General features: G+C 37.3%; 1 protein-coding gene across 1 annotated transcript in view; it reads left to right on the forward strand.

Annotated features, from left to right (window-relative positions):
- The first annotated feature begins 1,487 nt into the window (after positions 1-1,487).
- The window catches only part of SH3BGRL (SH3 domain binding glutamate rich protein like), a 61,793-nt gene continuing 45,562 nt past the window's right edge, over positions 1,488-17,718 (forward strand). Inside the window, exon 1 of the mRNA XM_037047771.1 lies at positions 1,488-1,713. Coding sequence (XP_036903666.1) covers positions 1,669-1,713 — 45 coding nt within the window. The 5' untranslated portion in view covers positions 1,488-1,668. The remainder of the gene's footprint in view (positions 1,714-17,718) is intronic.

Here is a 17,718-nt window from a genome sequence, read left to right on the forward strand (position 1 = left end):
CTAGATTTTCCTCCTGGGGCATTTGTATAACAATTTTAAATTAGGTCTAGAAAAGGTAAGAGCTGGGAAGATGGAGAGTACATAAAAGAATATGGGAAAAATGAATAAAAGGATAGGAAGAGCAAAGGCATGAAAATGAATAAGTACTAGGATTACAGTGGGGAGTAGACAATAATTATGCAGGGAAGTTAGTTTAGGGGAACAGTGAAGACTATATAAATAGTGTGGGGTCAGATTATGGTGAGAGCTCCTTAGAAACATAATTTAGGCTTGATTTGGTAGTCACTGGAATAGTATTTTAAGTATTTCAGGCTGTATTGTCTTTAGTGACAAATGAAAGTGATGTTTTAGGGAAAATGTTAACAATTATTGAGTACTTTCCCTGTTCCAGGCATTGTGTGACAATTATGGTCAAGAGGGGCACCTTTGGAGCTAGTTGGATTTGAGGTCTAGTCCTGGCTCTGAAATTTACTTTCTATATGACTTTGGGGAAAGTTACTTATTCCCTGAGTCTCAGTTTCTTCTGTAAAACTGATATAATAATATCAACTGCTCGTTGGTCTATGGAGAAGGGAGAACCTGTTAACAGGAAATAGTTAGGAAGCTACAATTATTGAACATAGAAAAAGGTGATAAAACCATGGGAATATAGAGGGAAACCCAGTGCAAAGGAAAAGTGAAGAAGTTAGACAGGTGACTGACTCCCTCTATCCACTCAATCTGTGAGTTCCTTAATTCTGTTTATTTAACATAATTTGGAAATTTGAAACCACAGTCTGACATATATGGTCCCTCTGTGGACAAATGACTATTTTCTCTCTTTCTGCTTACCATTTCAACGTCTCCTGCAACATAGGATTCAAACTCCATTTCCTCGATCAATTAATAAGGAAACAATGCAATACAAAATTAAAAATTATTTCTTTTCTTACACTGCATTTTCTTTTCTTTCTTTTTTCCCCTGGTTTTCAACTTCTTCCTCCATTCTTGAATTTGCGAGTCAGTCTTCCTGCATATTCACACAGAAGCATGATTCCTAATCTTAACAAAAAGCAAAGCTCCAAAGAAATCAAATCCTGCCATTTCTGGTTTAGGGAAACCTGAAACTTTTAATAACCTTCTGTGGCATTGCTCAGCCCTTCAGTGCCCAATCCTAATAAACAGGATTCTTCAAATGCACAAGGTTTTAACAGCAAGGGATTTCTTAATAGTGCGTGAATTCAAGTAATATCTGTCTCCTCATTTGCATACATTTCTGAGCCGGAAGTACACGCAGAAGTTTTAGTCTCGGTGGGGAAAGCTCTTTCATTCTAATCTAATTGAATCAAACCCTCTCTTTTCTGTTTCTTTCTTCTATCTCTGTTCTCTTGGAGGGAATAGTGAAAAAAATGTCAACAGATCTCGCGGTGCTATTCGAGATTCCTTTAGAAAAAATTAGAAATGATGCAAACAAGCCTGTGCCTTCCGGGATTTGGGGCTGGGACTGCAGAGCTCCCAGCCCAGTGAAAGCAGCCAAGGGAGGAGGCGGGGCTCTGGCGAGTTCCCCTTCCACATTCCCCCACCCTTCTCTTCCAACCTCTGTTCGGCTGTTAGCTCAATTACAGCCTTTGCTGCCCCTGCTCTCCAGCCATTTGCAGGACCCAAACTACCGCAGCCGCTGTTCCCAGGATGGTGATCCGTGTGTATATTGCATCTTCCTCTGGCTCTACCGCGGTAAGGAGGGCGGGGAGCCCATCTTTGTTGCTTTATAACACACCAGGCTTTTGCTGCCCCAGAACCGTTAAATTGCAGAAGTTCGTATGGTAGCTTCTCTTTCGGAAGACACTCCGACCCCACCCCCTTCTTGTCTTTCTTCCCTTTGTTGTATTGATTTCATTTTTCCATGGAGTTTAGCTTTCCTTGTCTTGTGACGTTGGGGCCAAGTTTCTTCTTTGAAGGAAAAAGAAACCTACGGAGTTTTGGTAGATGAGACATGATGGTGTAGAGTCTTTAAAGTTAGGCAAAGAAGTAAGGTAAAATCACACACTAGTGATGTTTAAGAGTGGGTCATTTGACATATGTGCTCTGGTTACTGAGGTGAGGGGCAGAAGTGCATATCTGTAAACCATGTAAAATATGCTCTGATAACAACTGAATGGAGGCCTACTGAGGTATTGTGATTACTTTCAGAAAGTAATACTCCTGTAATAAAATTGTTATTTTACTTGTATGTAGGAGAGAGTGTTTAACTTCCGCCTAAAAAGTCTGTCAGAGCTAGACACAATAGTGGGGGGCAGGGAGATGGGAACAATAGTACAAAGCTATTGGTATTTAAAAAAAATAACGATAAAGGGTCGTTCCCCTCCCATATTGTACCTTATTTTGACCTCTACTTTTCTCTCAAAAGTTTTTACTTCTAACAGTTCCTAATTGCTTCAAATACATTGAGAAAAATGAATGAAAAGGAAGCTAAGGAGTGGCTTCCTGGGTAGTAGCAGACTGAAGTTGCTACTTCTTCAAATTATGGCACATACCCCCAAATTCACATGCTCCTAATTTATAACATAATTTTAACTTTTTAAATTGTTGTTCAAGTACACTTGTCTCCATCTGCCTTCCACCATTGCCCCCCACCCCAGCTATCCCCACCTCCCACCCTTGATCCTACCCCCACTTTGGCTTTGTCCATGTGTCCTTTATACATGTTCCTTGATGGCCCTTCCCCCTTTTCCCCTCATTATGTCTCCCCCCCCCCCCTTGTTACTGTCAGTTTGCTGTTTTTTCTGTGTCTCTGGTTGTATTTTGCTCTCTGGTTTGTTTTGTTGATTATGTTCTAGTTAAAGGTGAGATCACATGGTATTTCTCTTTTACTGCCTGGCTTATTTCACTTAGCCTAATGCTCTCCAGTTTTATCCATGCTGTCGCAAAGGGTAGGAGCTCCTTCTTTCTCTCTGCTGTGTAGTATTCCATTCTGTAAATGTACCCTAGTTTTTGATCCACTTATTTACTGATGGGCACTTAGGTTGCTTCTAGCACTTGGCTATTGTAAATTGTGCTGCTGTAAACACTAGGGTGCATAGGTTCCTTTTTTCAGCAGCTATGACTAACAAAAGGGTAAACGTGGGTGAAAGCTGAGTGTATATCCATGATGAAAGTGTCTCTGTTTTCCACAACTCAGGAGAAAAGTCAGCAATGGCAAGAGCACATGTATGAGATCAGATGTAGGATGTAGGAATCCCCCTCCCTCTTCTGGGCTTTAGAGCAGCACCTTTCCTGTGTTTTTGATTTTGCTTTGTTTAATTACCCGCTAAGAGGATTTGCAGTAGAATTGAGTGTTGTATGAAAACCCAAGAACCTTGATTGAACCTTGAACTTTGGCTTCTCTAGCCACCATGTGTGAGTTGTTCATACAACTTTGAAATAGAATACTTACCTTTATACTTTTTTAGCAAGTTTAGGTTGAAAAAAAGAGAAAACTTTAAAAATGACCTTTGAACATCAGTTTTTGAGCTTCTTGCCTTATTATTTTCCATATGTATTAATTCCAATGTTTCAGAGTCATATTTGAGTTGTTCAGAGTCTCAAGCCCAATACAATGATTATAAAATTTTAAAGACCAGCTTAACACTGTTAGTTAAACCCTTTTTCACCTTGTTCAGATTGAACAGATCAGGAAATTAGTTTCACTTCCGGTGATAGGCAGTTTCCATATTGCTGTTTATTCTTTGCTTTCTCACTCTCCTATTCCTCCTCTGAAAGCATATTGAAGAAGAAACTCATTTCAAATTTCTACTCTTGTGAGAACAACTGCACCTCTCAGTTTCTTGACTTAAGTTTCTAAGAGCCTTACAAATGATTGCCCTCTCCTATCATGTTCATTTTTTAGACTCCATTGTTGAAGATTATGCAGATAAGAAATATTTATGTTACCGGTGTTTTGTTTCAACTTTATTTTCTTACAGGTGACTAGAAATTTGTCTGTCGCAGTTGTTGCAGTAATACTTCTGACAAACCTATTAGCAAAGTTCTTGCATGTTTCTGACATAAATCCTTGTTTTATTATAATCAGCACTTTTATAAACAGCACTTTTACAAAATACTAAAATAGTATAAAATGAGTGTACTTCAGGAAGAGACCACTTATACCATAAGTAGGAACACTTCTGTTCCCAATACTAAGGGTTTTCCTTCAATACTGATGACGTGTTTTTAAAACAGGGTTTAGAAATTTGGCAGCAAACATAATGGGAACTTAACAATTGCACAAACTGAGATTCTCCTATTAAGTGATTAAGTGTAGCTCTCTAAAAAACATTTTTAAAAGGCAGTTTTTGGCTTCATATTGGCAAGCTCTGACTGTTTTCTGACTCTTCCTATTACTTGTCATAAGAATAACCAATATTAGAGGTTTTATCAGGGAGGGTAGGATCTATTAGAATTGCAAGACAATATCAACTTATTCTTTCCTTATCTCAAGATGCCCTTTCCCTGATAGCCTGACTTTTTTTTTTAAAAAAGTTCTCAAACTTGTATTCAACTCTGCCTCCATATGGAGAAGTAGCAGTTGCTTCTGAAAAGTTTAGAAATGAAAGCAAGTATGTTCATTTTTGCAACAGAATATTTTGACAGTAGCCATAATAATGATAATAGAGACACTTAAGTTTGTCAGATACTATCTCATTCTTCTTGACAATTTGTAGTCCTATGAATTAGACACTGTGATTATCTCCATTTTTAAGATAAGGAAATACAGATTCAGAGATGTAAACTGCTTTCTCAAGGTCACACAAGTAGTAAGCCACAGAGCTGGAATCTGATACAAGCTGAATCCAAATAACATGTGTTTAAACACCAAGAAATCTATCTTCCCAGTAATGCTTGACAGCTAGGAGGAATTGGAGATAAATGTTGATATGAGGTGAGAGGTATGGAAAGGAGTAAGTCATGTGAGTGGAACAATTGCCTGGATATTGTTCAAAAAAGGAGTTAGTGTGAAGGAGGGATAATATATATAAAGGTGAATGTCAGTATGTGGGGTGAATGGGTATTCATTCAAGGCCAGTGAGATCACAAAGAGATGCACATTTGGAACTAATGTTTTATAGGTCAAAGTATGAAAAATCAGGTCTTTGTACTGTTTCTTTTTATGGAAAACATTTAACAGGAATGCACCTCTGAAACTGTGTGTAGGAAGTGATTTCTGCTTGTTCAGAACTGTTTATGCATGTCTTGATCCACTATAACAGTAATATACAGCATGCATTTGTTGAGATCGTAATACCCTGTAAATTTACATTTAATGGAAAAAGAATAGGAAGTACAGAGGTTATATAGCTTAATAAATTTCAATAACTTTTAACAAAAATCAACATTGGGTTTGGTCAGAATTACTACAGTGATACAGCTTGGTTTTAAATTGGAAGTTTTCTTTCCATACTATTTTGCCATAGAGCCATAGTGATCTCCCTTTTGTGGCCTCTATGCATTCTAGGTGTGCTTGGTATAGACATTTTAAGTGTGCTTGGTGTAGGTTGTGGTAGATGATAGATGGTTTCTGAGGGTTTCATTTATGGAATAACTTTTTTAAAATGATCCTTTTTATGACTGCTAAAGCATACACTACTTGGATTGTCCATATAGCAAATGAAATATACATACTTTTCCTCTATGGCAATATTCAGTGCACATGCTATAAAACAAGTAAAATGAACACTCGTGACAGCCAATGCATGAGTCACTAATCACAGTATTTTCTTCATTCAGAGAACATGGATATAGAACAACAAGCTACACAGTTCTTCATACACATAATTCTCAATTAATTGCATCTTGGGTGACAAAGTATTTTTGCTGCTCTGTCTCTGTATTTATAAATTGAACATTGATTTGATTAATGCAGTGGTCTTCATCATAGCTTCCAAGGTGTGATTGAATGCTGTTCAAAGCTATTCATAAACTACTTAGAAGAATGAAATCAAAAGCTGTTCTTCAGATGCCTGTTTGGGTATACATTTTGTATGTCCTGAACAGTGAAACATGGGCATCTTTTATATGGCAAATGCAGGAACTCAAGACCAGTGCCTTCAGCTTGGTGCCCTCTACTTGATGACTGATTTCCTAAGTTTCACAGGAATGGTGAAGCCTTTGGAATAATTTGGCCCAACTTAAAGAGACTTGGGAAACAGTTACCAATGATTAAGATTCTTGGTTATTTAAAAAGGTACTTACAAGTCAAATGGTTGTAGGGAAGCATGTATTGTGGAATTTAATAAGATTTATAGTCTGTTAGGAGGGATGGATTCATCTCAAGATCCAATACTAGTTACTTTATTAAGGAAGTGTTTTGATCAATAAACCTTAAGGTTAGTCCTCGCTCTGGATTGGCTGGATTGGCTTGGAAAAAAATAAATTGAAGCCCTACCCACAATCAGGTCAAATATTCTAATCCTCTAGTTAATATCTAAACTCTTTTATAAAAGATATATTGTATAATCAAGCATATATCTTTGACAGGACTACTTTCTGATTTAATTGAATTATCAAGGTGAATGACATATTTCATTTCTTGCTGATAAAATTAAACAGATTGAGAATCTGTTGGTTGCTATCTGACCATCTGTTTTGTTTCAGTTCTATTTAGCAGTCCACCAGGAGGCCGTTTAAAGCTGCTACTTAAATACTTCCTGCAATCCACACCAAGATTTCAAAACTGTACATTTAGATAGAAAGGGCAACTCATTTATGGTGGTGGTTTTTAGTAATATGAGAGGCAAAGCTTACTTTTTTCATTTGTGCAGCAGGGAATAATTCTAAGCAAAGGAATTATTTTCTAGCCCAGTCTCTCACATCTTGGCTTTATTAGTTGGTTTGAAGTGTTGTAGATTGCCAGACATCAGGCAAAAATTAAATATAAGTTTAAAAATATCATAACTATTTTAAAGGTTGTATATTTAAAATTATTTAGTGTCAGTGTTGCTACCTTTTTTGTTTTAGTACCCTTTCATTAACATGATAATAAAGATTTTACTCTAGTAATAGTCAAAACTAATATTTATTTATACATTATATATGTCAGGCATTGTGCCCTGTGCTTTTACATACATTATCTCAATTATTTGTATACTTATAATAACCCTGTGAGGTAAGTGCTATTATTAAATACATGTCATGTAATGGGAGGGGGTATCTCTAAGACCCTGAAACATTAGGTACGTTGCTCAAGATCAAAGAGGTACAAATGGCAGGACTGGGATTAGAACCCAAGTTATTTCATTCCAGAACCCACTTCTAAACACTGTTATTTACACATCCCCTCAGTGTATAAGCATTGAACAGAGATTAGGTCACTAACACATTAAAATTTTGCCATGTGATTAGGAATCTATAATTGCCATTTAAGATGGCATGATTTCTGAAAAGAAAGAAAACGATTGGGTGATGCCTAACCAAGCAAATGTGTCTGCATCCATAATCTGCATGAGAGTTAGGTGTGAGTAGGGGAGGTAGGGAGGTGAGTAGCACCATTTTCATGTACAGTTTAGTTATTTTTATAAAATTGCTTAACCAAGGGCACATTTTTAAATAACATTTGTGCCAGATGTGGAATTTTTATGTCTTTGATTCTTTCCCTGAAGAGTATCCTTCTGTGGATAAACCAACAAAAAGGTAGCTTTTTTTTTGTTCTGTACATCTTCTAAATTTATCAGCAATGCAGTACTATAGTCTTTGAATTCTGTCCCTTTGGCTTAGATATTTCTTAAAATGATACCCTATCAAAGAGTTGGAGTGGGGGCAAACATTTTTGCTTAGGTGATTTACTTAAAATTATAAGTATCTCGCCCTGGCTGGTGTAGCTCAGTGGATTGAGTGCGGGCCTGTGAACCACACGATCATGGTTTGATTTCCAGTCAGGGCACATGCCTGGGTTGCAGGCCAGTTCCCAGCAGGGGACTCACAGGAGGCAGCTATACATTGATATTTCTCTCCCTCTCTCCTTCCCTTCCTCTCTAAAAATAAATAAAATAATTTAAAAAATTTTTTCAAAAATTATAAGTATCTCTTGAGTAAGTTAAGACAAACAGAACTTCACTTTTTAAACACCAGAGAATATTCATCTTTATTGGCTTCATCAGTATCACTCAGGCAATTGTTTCATCAAAGTACAGCATATTTTTCAATGTTAAAATTAAAACAGTGGATATATATTTAATAGTAACAGTATGCCAGAAAACACTGTATCCAGTGTGATATTTCAAAGTTAATTTAGAAGGAAGATGAGCATAGGTAATTACTTAATATGCAAAAAATAGTATACATCATCTTACTTTAATTAATTTCTCATGCAATTAATTTGTCATCTTTAGTTGTTAATAATAAGAGCTCTCATTTATTGAGCAGTTAAAATCCACCAGGGATAGTGGTAAGAAATTCATATGTATTGTATTATTTAACTCTCGTGGCAACTCAATGAATTCAGTAATCTTATTATGCCCATGTTTAAGAAGAGGAAACAGGCTCAAAGAGCTAACAATATCAGAAAGCTGGCAAAGGACCCATGGTCCATCTGATTCTAGAGCCCATGATTCTAAATCCTATGCTATTTCTGAGAACTGATGGATATTTATTAGTCACTCACTTGAATGTGGCCCTGAAACTAATTTAAAAGTCATTGAAAAATGGGTTTTCTGATGAACTTGGAAAAGCAGAAAACATAATCCTCAAGGGACTTCCGCCAAGATGGAGGCCTAGGTGGAAACACTGTGCCTTCTCCCACAACCAAGTTTGAACACAACAAAGGTTTGGAGAACTAGGACACACCCAAAGACCAGAAAACGGAATTATACGGAAGTCCGACAACTACAAACCGTTCAACGGGGACAGTAAGGGAGGCGGAGCCAGCAGCAGAGCAGGATCCGGCAGGACAGGTCCCCCGACCTAGGCGCACAGGCAGCGAACAGGCCCCAGGGGGCGAACCCAGTGGTGGAGGGCTGACGGCAGTGGCACACTCACGTGCAGTGGAACGAAACGCGTGGGTCTGGTGAGGGTGGTGGCTGCGGCGCCGGGGCCATGGCGGCAGGTGGCAGACGGGAAGCCAGTGTCCCTCTTTGACCCGGCCCCCACATACAACGTCACAACCCAGCGACTTAGTTGCCCTGTTCTAGTGAACACTTTAGGGCTCTGATCCTGCTACGGAACAGGCACGGACAGCCCAAAAGATGGTGCAAGAAGAACTCAAAGTCCCAGAGCCAATAACTCTAAGCGACCGAGAAATTGCCAGCCTCTCAGAAGCACAATTCAAGACACTATTTATCAGGATGCTCACAGAACTGGTAGCTTATAGTCACAAATTAGAGGAACATAGTCACAAATTAGAGGAACATATGAAGGCTAAACTAATTGAAATGAAGGGAGATGCACAGGAAACCAATAGTGATGGAAAGGAAACTGGGACTCAAATCAATGGAATGGACCAGAAGGAAGAACAAAACATCCCACCAGAAAGGAATGAAGAAATGAGAATTCAAAAAAATGAGGAGAGGCTTAGGAACCTCCAGGACATCTTTAAACGTTCCAACATCCGGATTATAGGGGTACCAGAAGGGGGAAAGAAACAGCCACGAGTGGAAAACGTATTTGAACAAATAATAAAGGAGAACTTCCCCAGTCTGGCAAAGGAAATAGACTTCCAGGAAATCCAGGAAGCTCAGAGAGTGCCAAAGAAGTTGGACCCAAGAAGGAACACACCAAGGCACATCATAATTACATTAGCCAAGACCAAAATGAAGGAGAGAATCCTAGAAGCAGCAAGGGATAAGGGGACAGTCACCTACAAAGGAGTACCCATCAGACTGTCAGCGGATTTCTCAAAAGAGACCTTACAGGCAAGAAGGGGCTGGAAAGAAGTATTCCAAGTCATGAAATCCAAAGACCTACAGCCAAGATTGCTTTATCCAGCAAAACTTTCATTTAGAATGGAAGGACAGATAAAGTGCTTCTCAGATAAGGTCAAGTTCAAGGAGTTCATCATCACCAAGCCCTTATTATATGAAATGCTAAAGGGACTTATATAAGAAAAAGAAGATGAAAAATATTAACAATGAAAGGACAGCAAACACACAGTTATTAACAACCACACCTAAAACAAAAGCAAACCAAGAGGACAGCTAGATCAGGAGTGGAACCATAGAAATGAAGAACACATGGAGGGTTAGAAACAGGGGGGTGGGAGGGGGAGAAGGCACAGAAAATAGCATAGATGGTAGGTAGAAAATAGATAGGGGGGAGGGCGAGAATAGTGGGGGAAATAAAGAATCTAAAGAAATTGAGACACGTGGTTATAAACTAAGGGGGGAGAATGGTGGGGGAGGGAGTGTGTGGGTGGAGGGGAATGAAGGGGGGGAATAGAACAACTGTAATGGTATAATCAATAAAATATATATATATTATTTATTTATTTATTTATTTATTTATCTTTAGAGGGGAAGGAGAGAGGAGAGAAACATCAATGTATGGTTGCCTTTTGTGCATCCCCTGATTGGAGTTGGCCTGCAGGGAACTGGACTACAACCCAGGCATGTGCCCTGACTGGGAATCGAACCGCGATCGTCTGGTTCGCAGGCCCGCGCTCAATCCACTGAGCTACACCAGCCAGGGCTAATAAAATATATTTTTAAAAAATAAATAAATAAATCCTCCAAAAAAAAGAAAAGCAGAAAACAATATTTCCTTATTAATTGGTCTCTAGTAGTACCAAGAATAATTCTAGTGCCCTGTTACATCATATAGAGAACTTAGAGCTCTTCAGAGCAGAAAATCAGCCATATAGCTTAGTATATACTTTTAGTTAGAATGCATAACATGTACCTTTATTCAAATATAAAAATTTTTGTGTAAGGCAGTCTAACTAAATAGATAGACAAATTATTTTTGGAAGGGATTTTAAGCTTTTAGCTAGAGAATGTAGCATTGGAGTGATGTATGCATTATTGGCTCTTGTCTCTGTGATTTGAGTAGGTCACTAAACCTTTCTTTGCTGCTCATTACCCTCACAAGAGGAATATAAAAGACATAAAATGAAGAGTAGCATGGAAGACAGCTTATACAAGTGTTGTTATTGGAAATTAATTACTGAAAATTACAGAATCTGAAAAGAGAAGTATATATTTGTCACTTGGAATTGAGTCTGACTCTACTAAAAGGTTGACTGAAAAGTGGACTTACACATTGCAGGGGATCCTTACACTGACCAACTGTCAGGGACTGCTTGGGAGAAGTCCTGCGAGCCACAGTGCATTGTGTGTGCCTTCAAATGTCAGTAACTATGTTTACATTTCATGAAAAGTACTGTACCATGTGATGTTTTAAAACCCAATACATCTAACACAATCTTATCTAAATAAGGTATGTCTAAGATGCCCAAATGGATTTACTGCAAATCAATATCTAATTGCTTTTTGGAAATCACTCATTTACAGATGTAGATTTTTTTTTCACTGCACAATGTGGTTGGCAGAGACATATTAGAATTGTATTTTTAGGCTTCCGGCCAAGATGGAGGCATAGGTAGAAACACTGTGCCCCCTCCCACAACTAAATTTAAAGACAGCTAAGTTTGAGAAACAAACCAAAACAGTGAAAATTGAACTGTACGGAAGTCTGACAACAACCATCCACTCAACCAGACTAGTTTGAACAGACCAAACATTATGATTCAAGAACAGGTCACAGCTCCAGAGTCTATAATTCTAAGTGACCAAGAAATAGCCAGCCTTTCAGATGCACAGTTCAAAACACTGGTGATCAGGATGCTCACAGAACTGGTTGATTTTAGCCACAAATTGGAGGAACATATGAAGGCTAAACTGATTGAAATGAAGGGAAATGCACAGGAAACCAATAGTGATGGAAAGGAAACTGGGACTCAAATGAAGGGGGTGGACCAGAAGGAAGAAAGAAATGACCAAACAGGAAAAAGTAAAGTTACAACAATTCAAAAAAATGAGGAGAGGATTAGGAACCTCCAGGACATCTTTAAACGTTCCAACATCCGAATTATAGGGGTACCAGAAGGGGGAAAGAAACAGCCACGAGTGGAAAACATATTTGAACAAATAATAAAGGAGAACTTCCCCAGTCTGGCAAAGGAAATAGACTTCCAAGAAATCCAGGAAGCTCAGAGAGTGCCAAAGAAGTTGGACCCAAGAAGGAACACACCAAGGCACATCATAATTACATTAGCCAAGACCAAAATGAAGGAGAGAATCCTAGAAGCATTAAGGGATAAGGGGACAGTCACCTACAAAGGAGTACCCATCAGACTGTCAGCTGATTTCTCAAAAGAGACTTTACAGGCAAGAAGGGGCTGGAAAGAAGTATTTCAAGTCATGAAATCCAAAGACCTACAGCCAAGATTGCTCTATCCAGCAAAGCTTTCATTTAGAATGGAAGGGAAGATAAAGTGCTTCTCACACAAGGTCAACTTCAAGGAGTTCATCATCACCAAGCCCTTATAATATGAAATGTTAAAGGGACTTATCTAAGAAAAAGAAGATAAAAAAGATGAACAGTGAAAGGACAGCAAACTGACAGTTATTAACAACCACACCTAAAACAAAAGCAAACTAAGCAGACAGCTAAATCAGGAGTGGAACCATAGAAATGGAGATCACATGAAGGGTTAGCAACAGGGAAATGGGAGGAGGAGAAGGGGGGAGAAGGTACAGAGAATAAGTAGCATAGATGGTAGGTAGAAAATAGACAGGGGAGGGCAGGAATACTATGGGAAATACATAATCTAAAGAACTTGTGACACATGGACTGATTGAAATGAAGGGAAATGCACAGGAAACCAATAGTGATGGAAAGGAAACTGGGACTCAAATCAAGAGGGGAATGGTGGGGAAGGGGTGTGCAGGGTGGAGGGGAATGAAGGGGGGAATGGGACAACTGTAATGGCATAATTAATAAAATATATTTTTTAAAAAAGAATTGTACTTTTAGGTTAATGTATAAACTACAGGAACAGTGCATAAAAGCATTTAAAACAAAGGTGACAATAGTACAAAATTAGATATGGTATCGTGCAATAGCTCATGTTAAGAGATTCTGGGGGAAGAAAAAAAGCAAACTTTGAATACTTGAGTTGTCAACACATGCTTTACTCCAACAATTAAAAAGAAAGGTACTTACATCATCTCCTAGTGAGCGAGATAGTTATGGCCTCATTGTATACCCCCACTTGCAAAAAGGACCACCATTTGATGTCCTTTTACGATTTCCTGAGGTTGAGATGGTGCACATAAATTTATGTGTCTTTTGTTTTAGTAAAGATGTATAGCAACTTTCATTTCATATGATTAATGATTAATAAGTATTCTGTGTAAAATATGATAAAAAGACAAAGACATGTTATATATAATAACATTAAAATTTTTCTTCTAAACATTTTTTCAAGCTATAGAGATTGTTTTTATCACAGTAATTGTTTTAATTCATGTACATAAAAACAGATTTTGAGGCTAAGTCAATGTTTTTACAGTGAACATCCTAGCTTCTCTCCCCTTATATTGATGGGTCTGTCAAAATTCAAGATATTTTGTAGAGATCTACTTTAGAATAGTACTATTTGAAAATTCAACAGAGATATCAACAACTTATTTACCTTCTGCACCAGACCATGAGCTTCCTACTGCCCAGAATATGTTTATACATGGTAAGCTTCTAAATAAATGCTTGTGATGCATAAATGCATGACATGTTTAAATTCGAGTTGAAACAAGTCATCCAAATAAAGATGTGTGACTAGAACTTGGGAAAAATGGCGGCCTGAGAGTGAATTTGTGAGTCATTCACAAAGAGGTGGTTGAAACCATATAAAAGAATGAGCTCACTTAGAGGGAAGAATTATACAGTGTGATGGAAAGAGGGCTGAGAATAAGGACAGGAGCCTGGTGAATGTTCACATTTAGGATAGCAGGTGGGTAAGGAAGCAAGAGGATTCATTGAGACATCAGAGTAGCATTCTTCAATGGAAATGGGTAGGGAAGTGTTTTAAAGGAGGGTGAACATTGTTGCTGGTGCTATACAGAAATCATAAAAGATGACTTGAAAAATTATTGAATTCAAAATAAGGAAATCATTAGTGAATTTACAAATCAGGGTTTCAGTGAAATAATAAGGACATCAGCCTGACTGGAAAAAGTTAAGGAATTCACTGTGTAATGAGAGAGAAGTGAGTATATTGACTAATGTTTGAATAGCTTGGTGAAAGAAAAGAAGTAAGATAGTTGAAAAGAAAATGAAATTATTTTACAGCTTCTAAAAAAGAACAACACTAAGTGAACTAGAATTTTGCCTGGAAAAATGCCATTCATCAGTTTTCCCAGCTTACGTTTATTAGAACATTGTTCACTTTTTTTATTTCACTGTAGAATCAACTTTAAACTAACCCAATGACTAGTGGCTAAAATATTTAAAACTAATATTTCATAATTATGACATAGAGAGAAGATGAATATTTGTGATTACAAAACAATGAAACCCAATGTCCATCTTTATGATTTATATCTGAAAAGGGCCAATGAATATATTATCAAGACCAATACAAATTACTTTAGACAGCATTGTCTTTAAAGTATAAGAGCCTTTGCTCATTTCAGTTAGAGATAAAATCACATAAAGTCTGAGTTGACAACGTGGAAACAGGTCTTTATTTTTCAATTTAAATTAACCTTGCAAGAGAATTAGGAGGAAAGTTGAAGTTCTTACAGAAATTATGAAGAACAGTTGGACAACTTCCATTAACCTACTCACCAAACTTCAATAAAGATCACTTTGATTCTTTACAAAATATTGTCCTAATTTCTTGCTGTGAGATGGATTATTTTAGTCATTAGGAAGTATAACCAATCTGGGTTTGTTTTACATTTCTTTTTTTACATTTATTCCCCTCCCCTAATCCTAAACCAGTTTCCAAAAGGCTAGAAGGAGTTACAGGATTGCCAGGTCAATAGGCAGATAGCCTACTTAAGATTTCTGGAATGACTTGGAATCTGGTGAATGTAGTTTAGGAAAGAAAAACAATGAAAGATAAATGGAAAGAAGTTAGAAATTTAGGATTCCATATAAATTAAACTGCTAAATTCTAGATCACAGTGTGCAGATTTCTAATTGAACAATCATAATAGTGTATGTACATACACATACCATATGAACACTTGGCAGAGATGCTCAAGAGCATAGCCTTATATGGGGGATGGATAATTTGAATAAATTTTCTATACAGGCCCCATAAATTCTGCATTATAAACTGTGCTGGGGATTCTCTTCCTTTTACCCCAAATTTGTTCATTCAGAAAATATTTTTTGCCATACACTGAGCTGGATTCTGGACTGAGGTGCTTGACAGCATAAAAGGGCCAGGATTAAAGATTTCTCAGCCTTTTCTCTGATCTGGAATGTGTAAAGAAGTATGGTGATGTCAGTTTAGGGGACTAAGCTATAATGTCTAGAAAAAAGGAGGCGTATGGGATGGGCTGAAAGGCAGAGTACTTTAGGACTACTTGCATGCAAGTTGGTACACTGTCTCACAGGAATCAATCTCCTGCCTCCCAACAAATTTTCCAAAGTATTTTGTCTTCCTATTCCAGTCATCCTGACAATGAACTCCTCCTAGAATAGCTATTGTGGAAACAGCAATAGTTTGTGAGTTCAATTAAACTTACTCAGCTTTCCTGCCATTTTACTAGTGAAAGATGTGGGAAGTAGATTGTAAACATGGTTTGCCCTTTCCTCTTATGTTTGGACACTTGGCATGATCATGATTAGTATACAGTTCTGATTAAAGCAAAATGTATCAGTGATGATGCCAAGTTAAAGATCTGTGGTTCCATTACCTATTTCTACCTGTTATCTTAGGATTCTGGAACAAAGCATGCTAATGCCCTTTTTCATTGTCTGAAAAATGCCTTTTAGACTTTATAATTCCTTCGCCATAGGATCATCCTGGCCTTGATTTTTTGTGTAAACAGTTATGCCTTACAAAAATCTCAGGTGTATTTACTAACTCCTTTGTTTCTAACATTCCAGCCATCTTATGTTTGTCTCTCCCTTCCTGCTCTCCTTAGCTCTTTCTATGTTTCCCAAGGATTTTGGGGTTCCAAACAGTATATTTTAATGTTTGATTCAGGATTCTTCTTACCAGTGTGCTTTATTTACTTTGGATTTAGTTCATACCACTGCTACAGTGAAATTTGATAAAGATCTCATGCTAGACCTTCCCTTGTGGGAGGTATTCAGTGTTTGCCTTTGGTCCAGCATATGGAAAAGAGGCTAAGGGCTGAAAATATCAATATTTCTCCCTATGTTTCCACCAAATTACAAGCTAAGTAAAGATAATTTTAGCTCCTCTTTCCCCCTTCCAACATATTTCTAACTCTCCCCAACTCAAACATTTGAACTCTGTCAACAATGAGTTAAAAAGCACGGAAATCTAGTTCGATCCTGTTGTTCTGGTATATAATTTTTCCCCTACTATCAGATTGTTCTTCTTGAAATAGCATTATGGCTTTCAAATTTTATAATAGTGCTTTTGTACACTAAAACAACTATAGATAGAGAGGACATGGGAAAATTTATCTATTGAGATTAATGCCACTTGTTATTAAGAAACTTAGAGTATAATACTGAAAGTCCCTTCTCTGTTGAAGAAAATAAGTAGCTTTTGGTCTTTTTTCATTTTTATCAGCATCAAACATAGTGAAAATAAAATATCAAAAGTGTCTGGTTAAAAGGGATCATAGGAGGTCATCCAGTCCATCTACATAAGGACTGCCCATGAACTGTCCCAGAAAGATTGTAATCAATTTTCTTTTAGTAAACTCTCCAAAGCAGGAAATATACAACCTCCCTTGGTAATATGCTGCAGTACCACTTTCTATTACTTGTTGTCCTAGACTCTGGGACTGAGATTGTAGAAATCTGGGTGACCAATGAAAGATATTTTTTACCTTTTTTTGAGTAGTGAAGAGGAACATCAGATTTTTGAAACCATGAAAGCGAAGGAAGGCACTATACAGTATGTAGAGATCTACGAGTTATCAATTTAACATGTATCTGCTGATAAAATGTTCAACTGAGAACAAGGTCTTTCTCCTAAAAGAGTTTACAACCTACCTTGGTTTGGAAATCTTAAAATAAGTCTTCTGATTTTTTCTATTCTCTTATGCCCCTTTTCTTTTTAAGGAAGCATGGTGGGTTCATGTTTGTAGATCAGTACACTCTACAATCATGCCATGAGGGAATATTCTTATATATTGGTTATTTTGTGAGATTCATGATTTATTGAATTTAAACTAGTCTTAAAGTCAGCATCTTAACATTTTTAAATCAATAGTTTCCCAAAAGCCCAAGTATTTGGCACTGTTCATTTATGATACAAAGTAGTGTTATTTAATGCAGAAAATAATATGATATGGCTAATGTAAGACCTAATGGAATGCCTTTAAAATTCAGTTTCCAGAAAAATATTTTGTTATAAAATTATGAATTGTACTGCTTACTGTTAAAAAAACCACAGCTGTTTTAGAATGCTGAGTTGAAGGCTGTGACATTTTAATGTTGTTTAATAGTAATTTGGTTGGTCTCTTTCCTGTTATTAGTGTACTAATCAACCAGGGGTCCCTGGATTGGGGACTATAGGCCTTAGGATAACAGGTTAATCTCTGTGCTTTTTTCCCCCTC

Source organism: Sturnira hondurensis, unplaced genomic scaffold (genome assembly GCF_014824575.4).
Source record: "Sturnira hondurensis isolate 20B ecotype Veracruz unplaced genomic scaffold, ASM1482457v3 Scaffold0006301, whole genome shotgun sequence".
NCBI classification, from domain to species: domain Eukaryota; kingdom Metazoa; phylum Chordata; class Mammalia; order Chiroptera; family Phyllostomidae; genus Sturnira; species Sturnira hondurensis.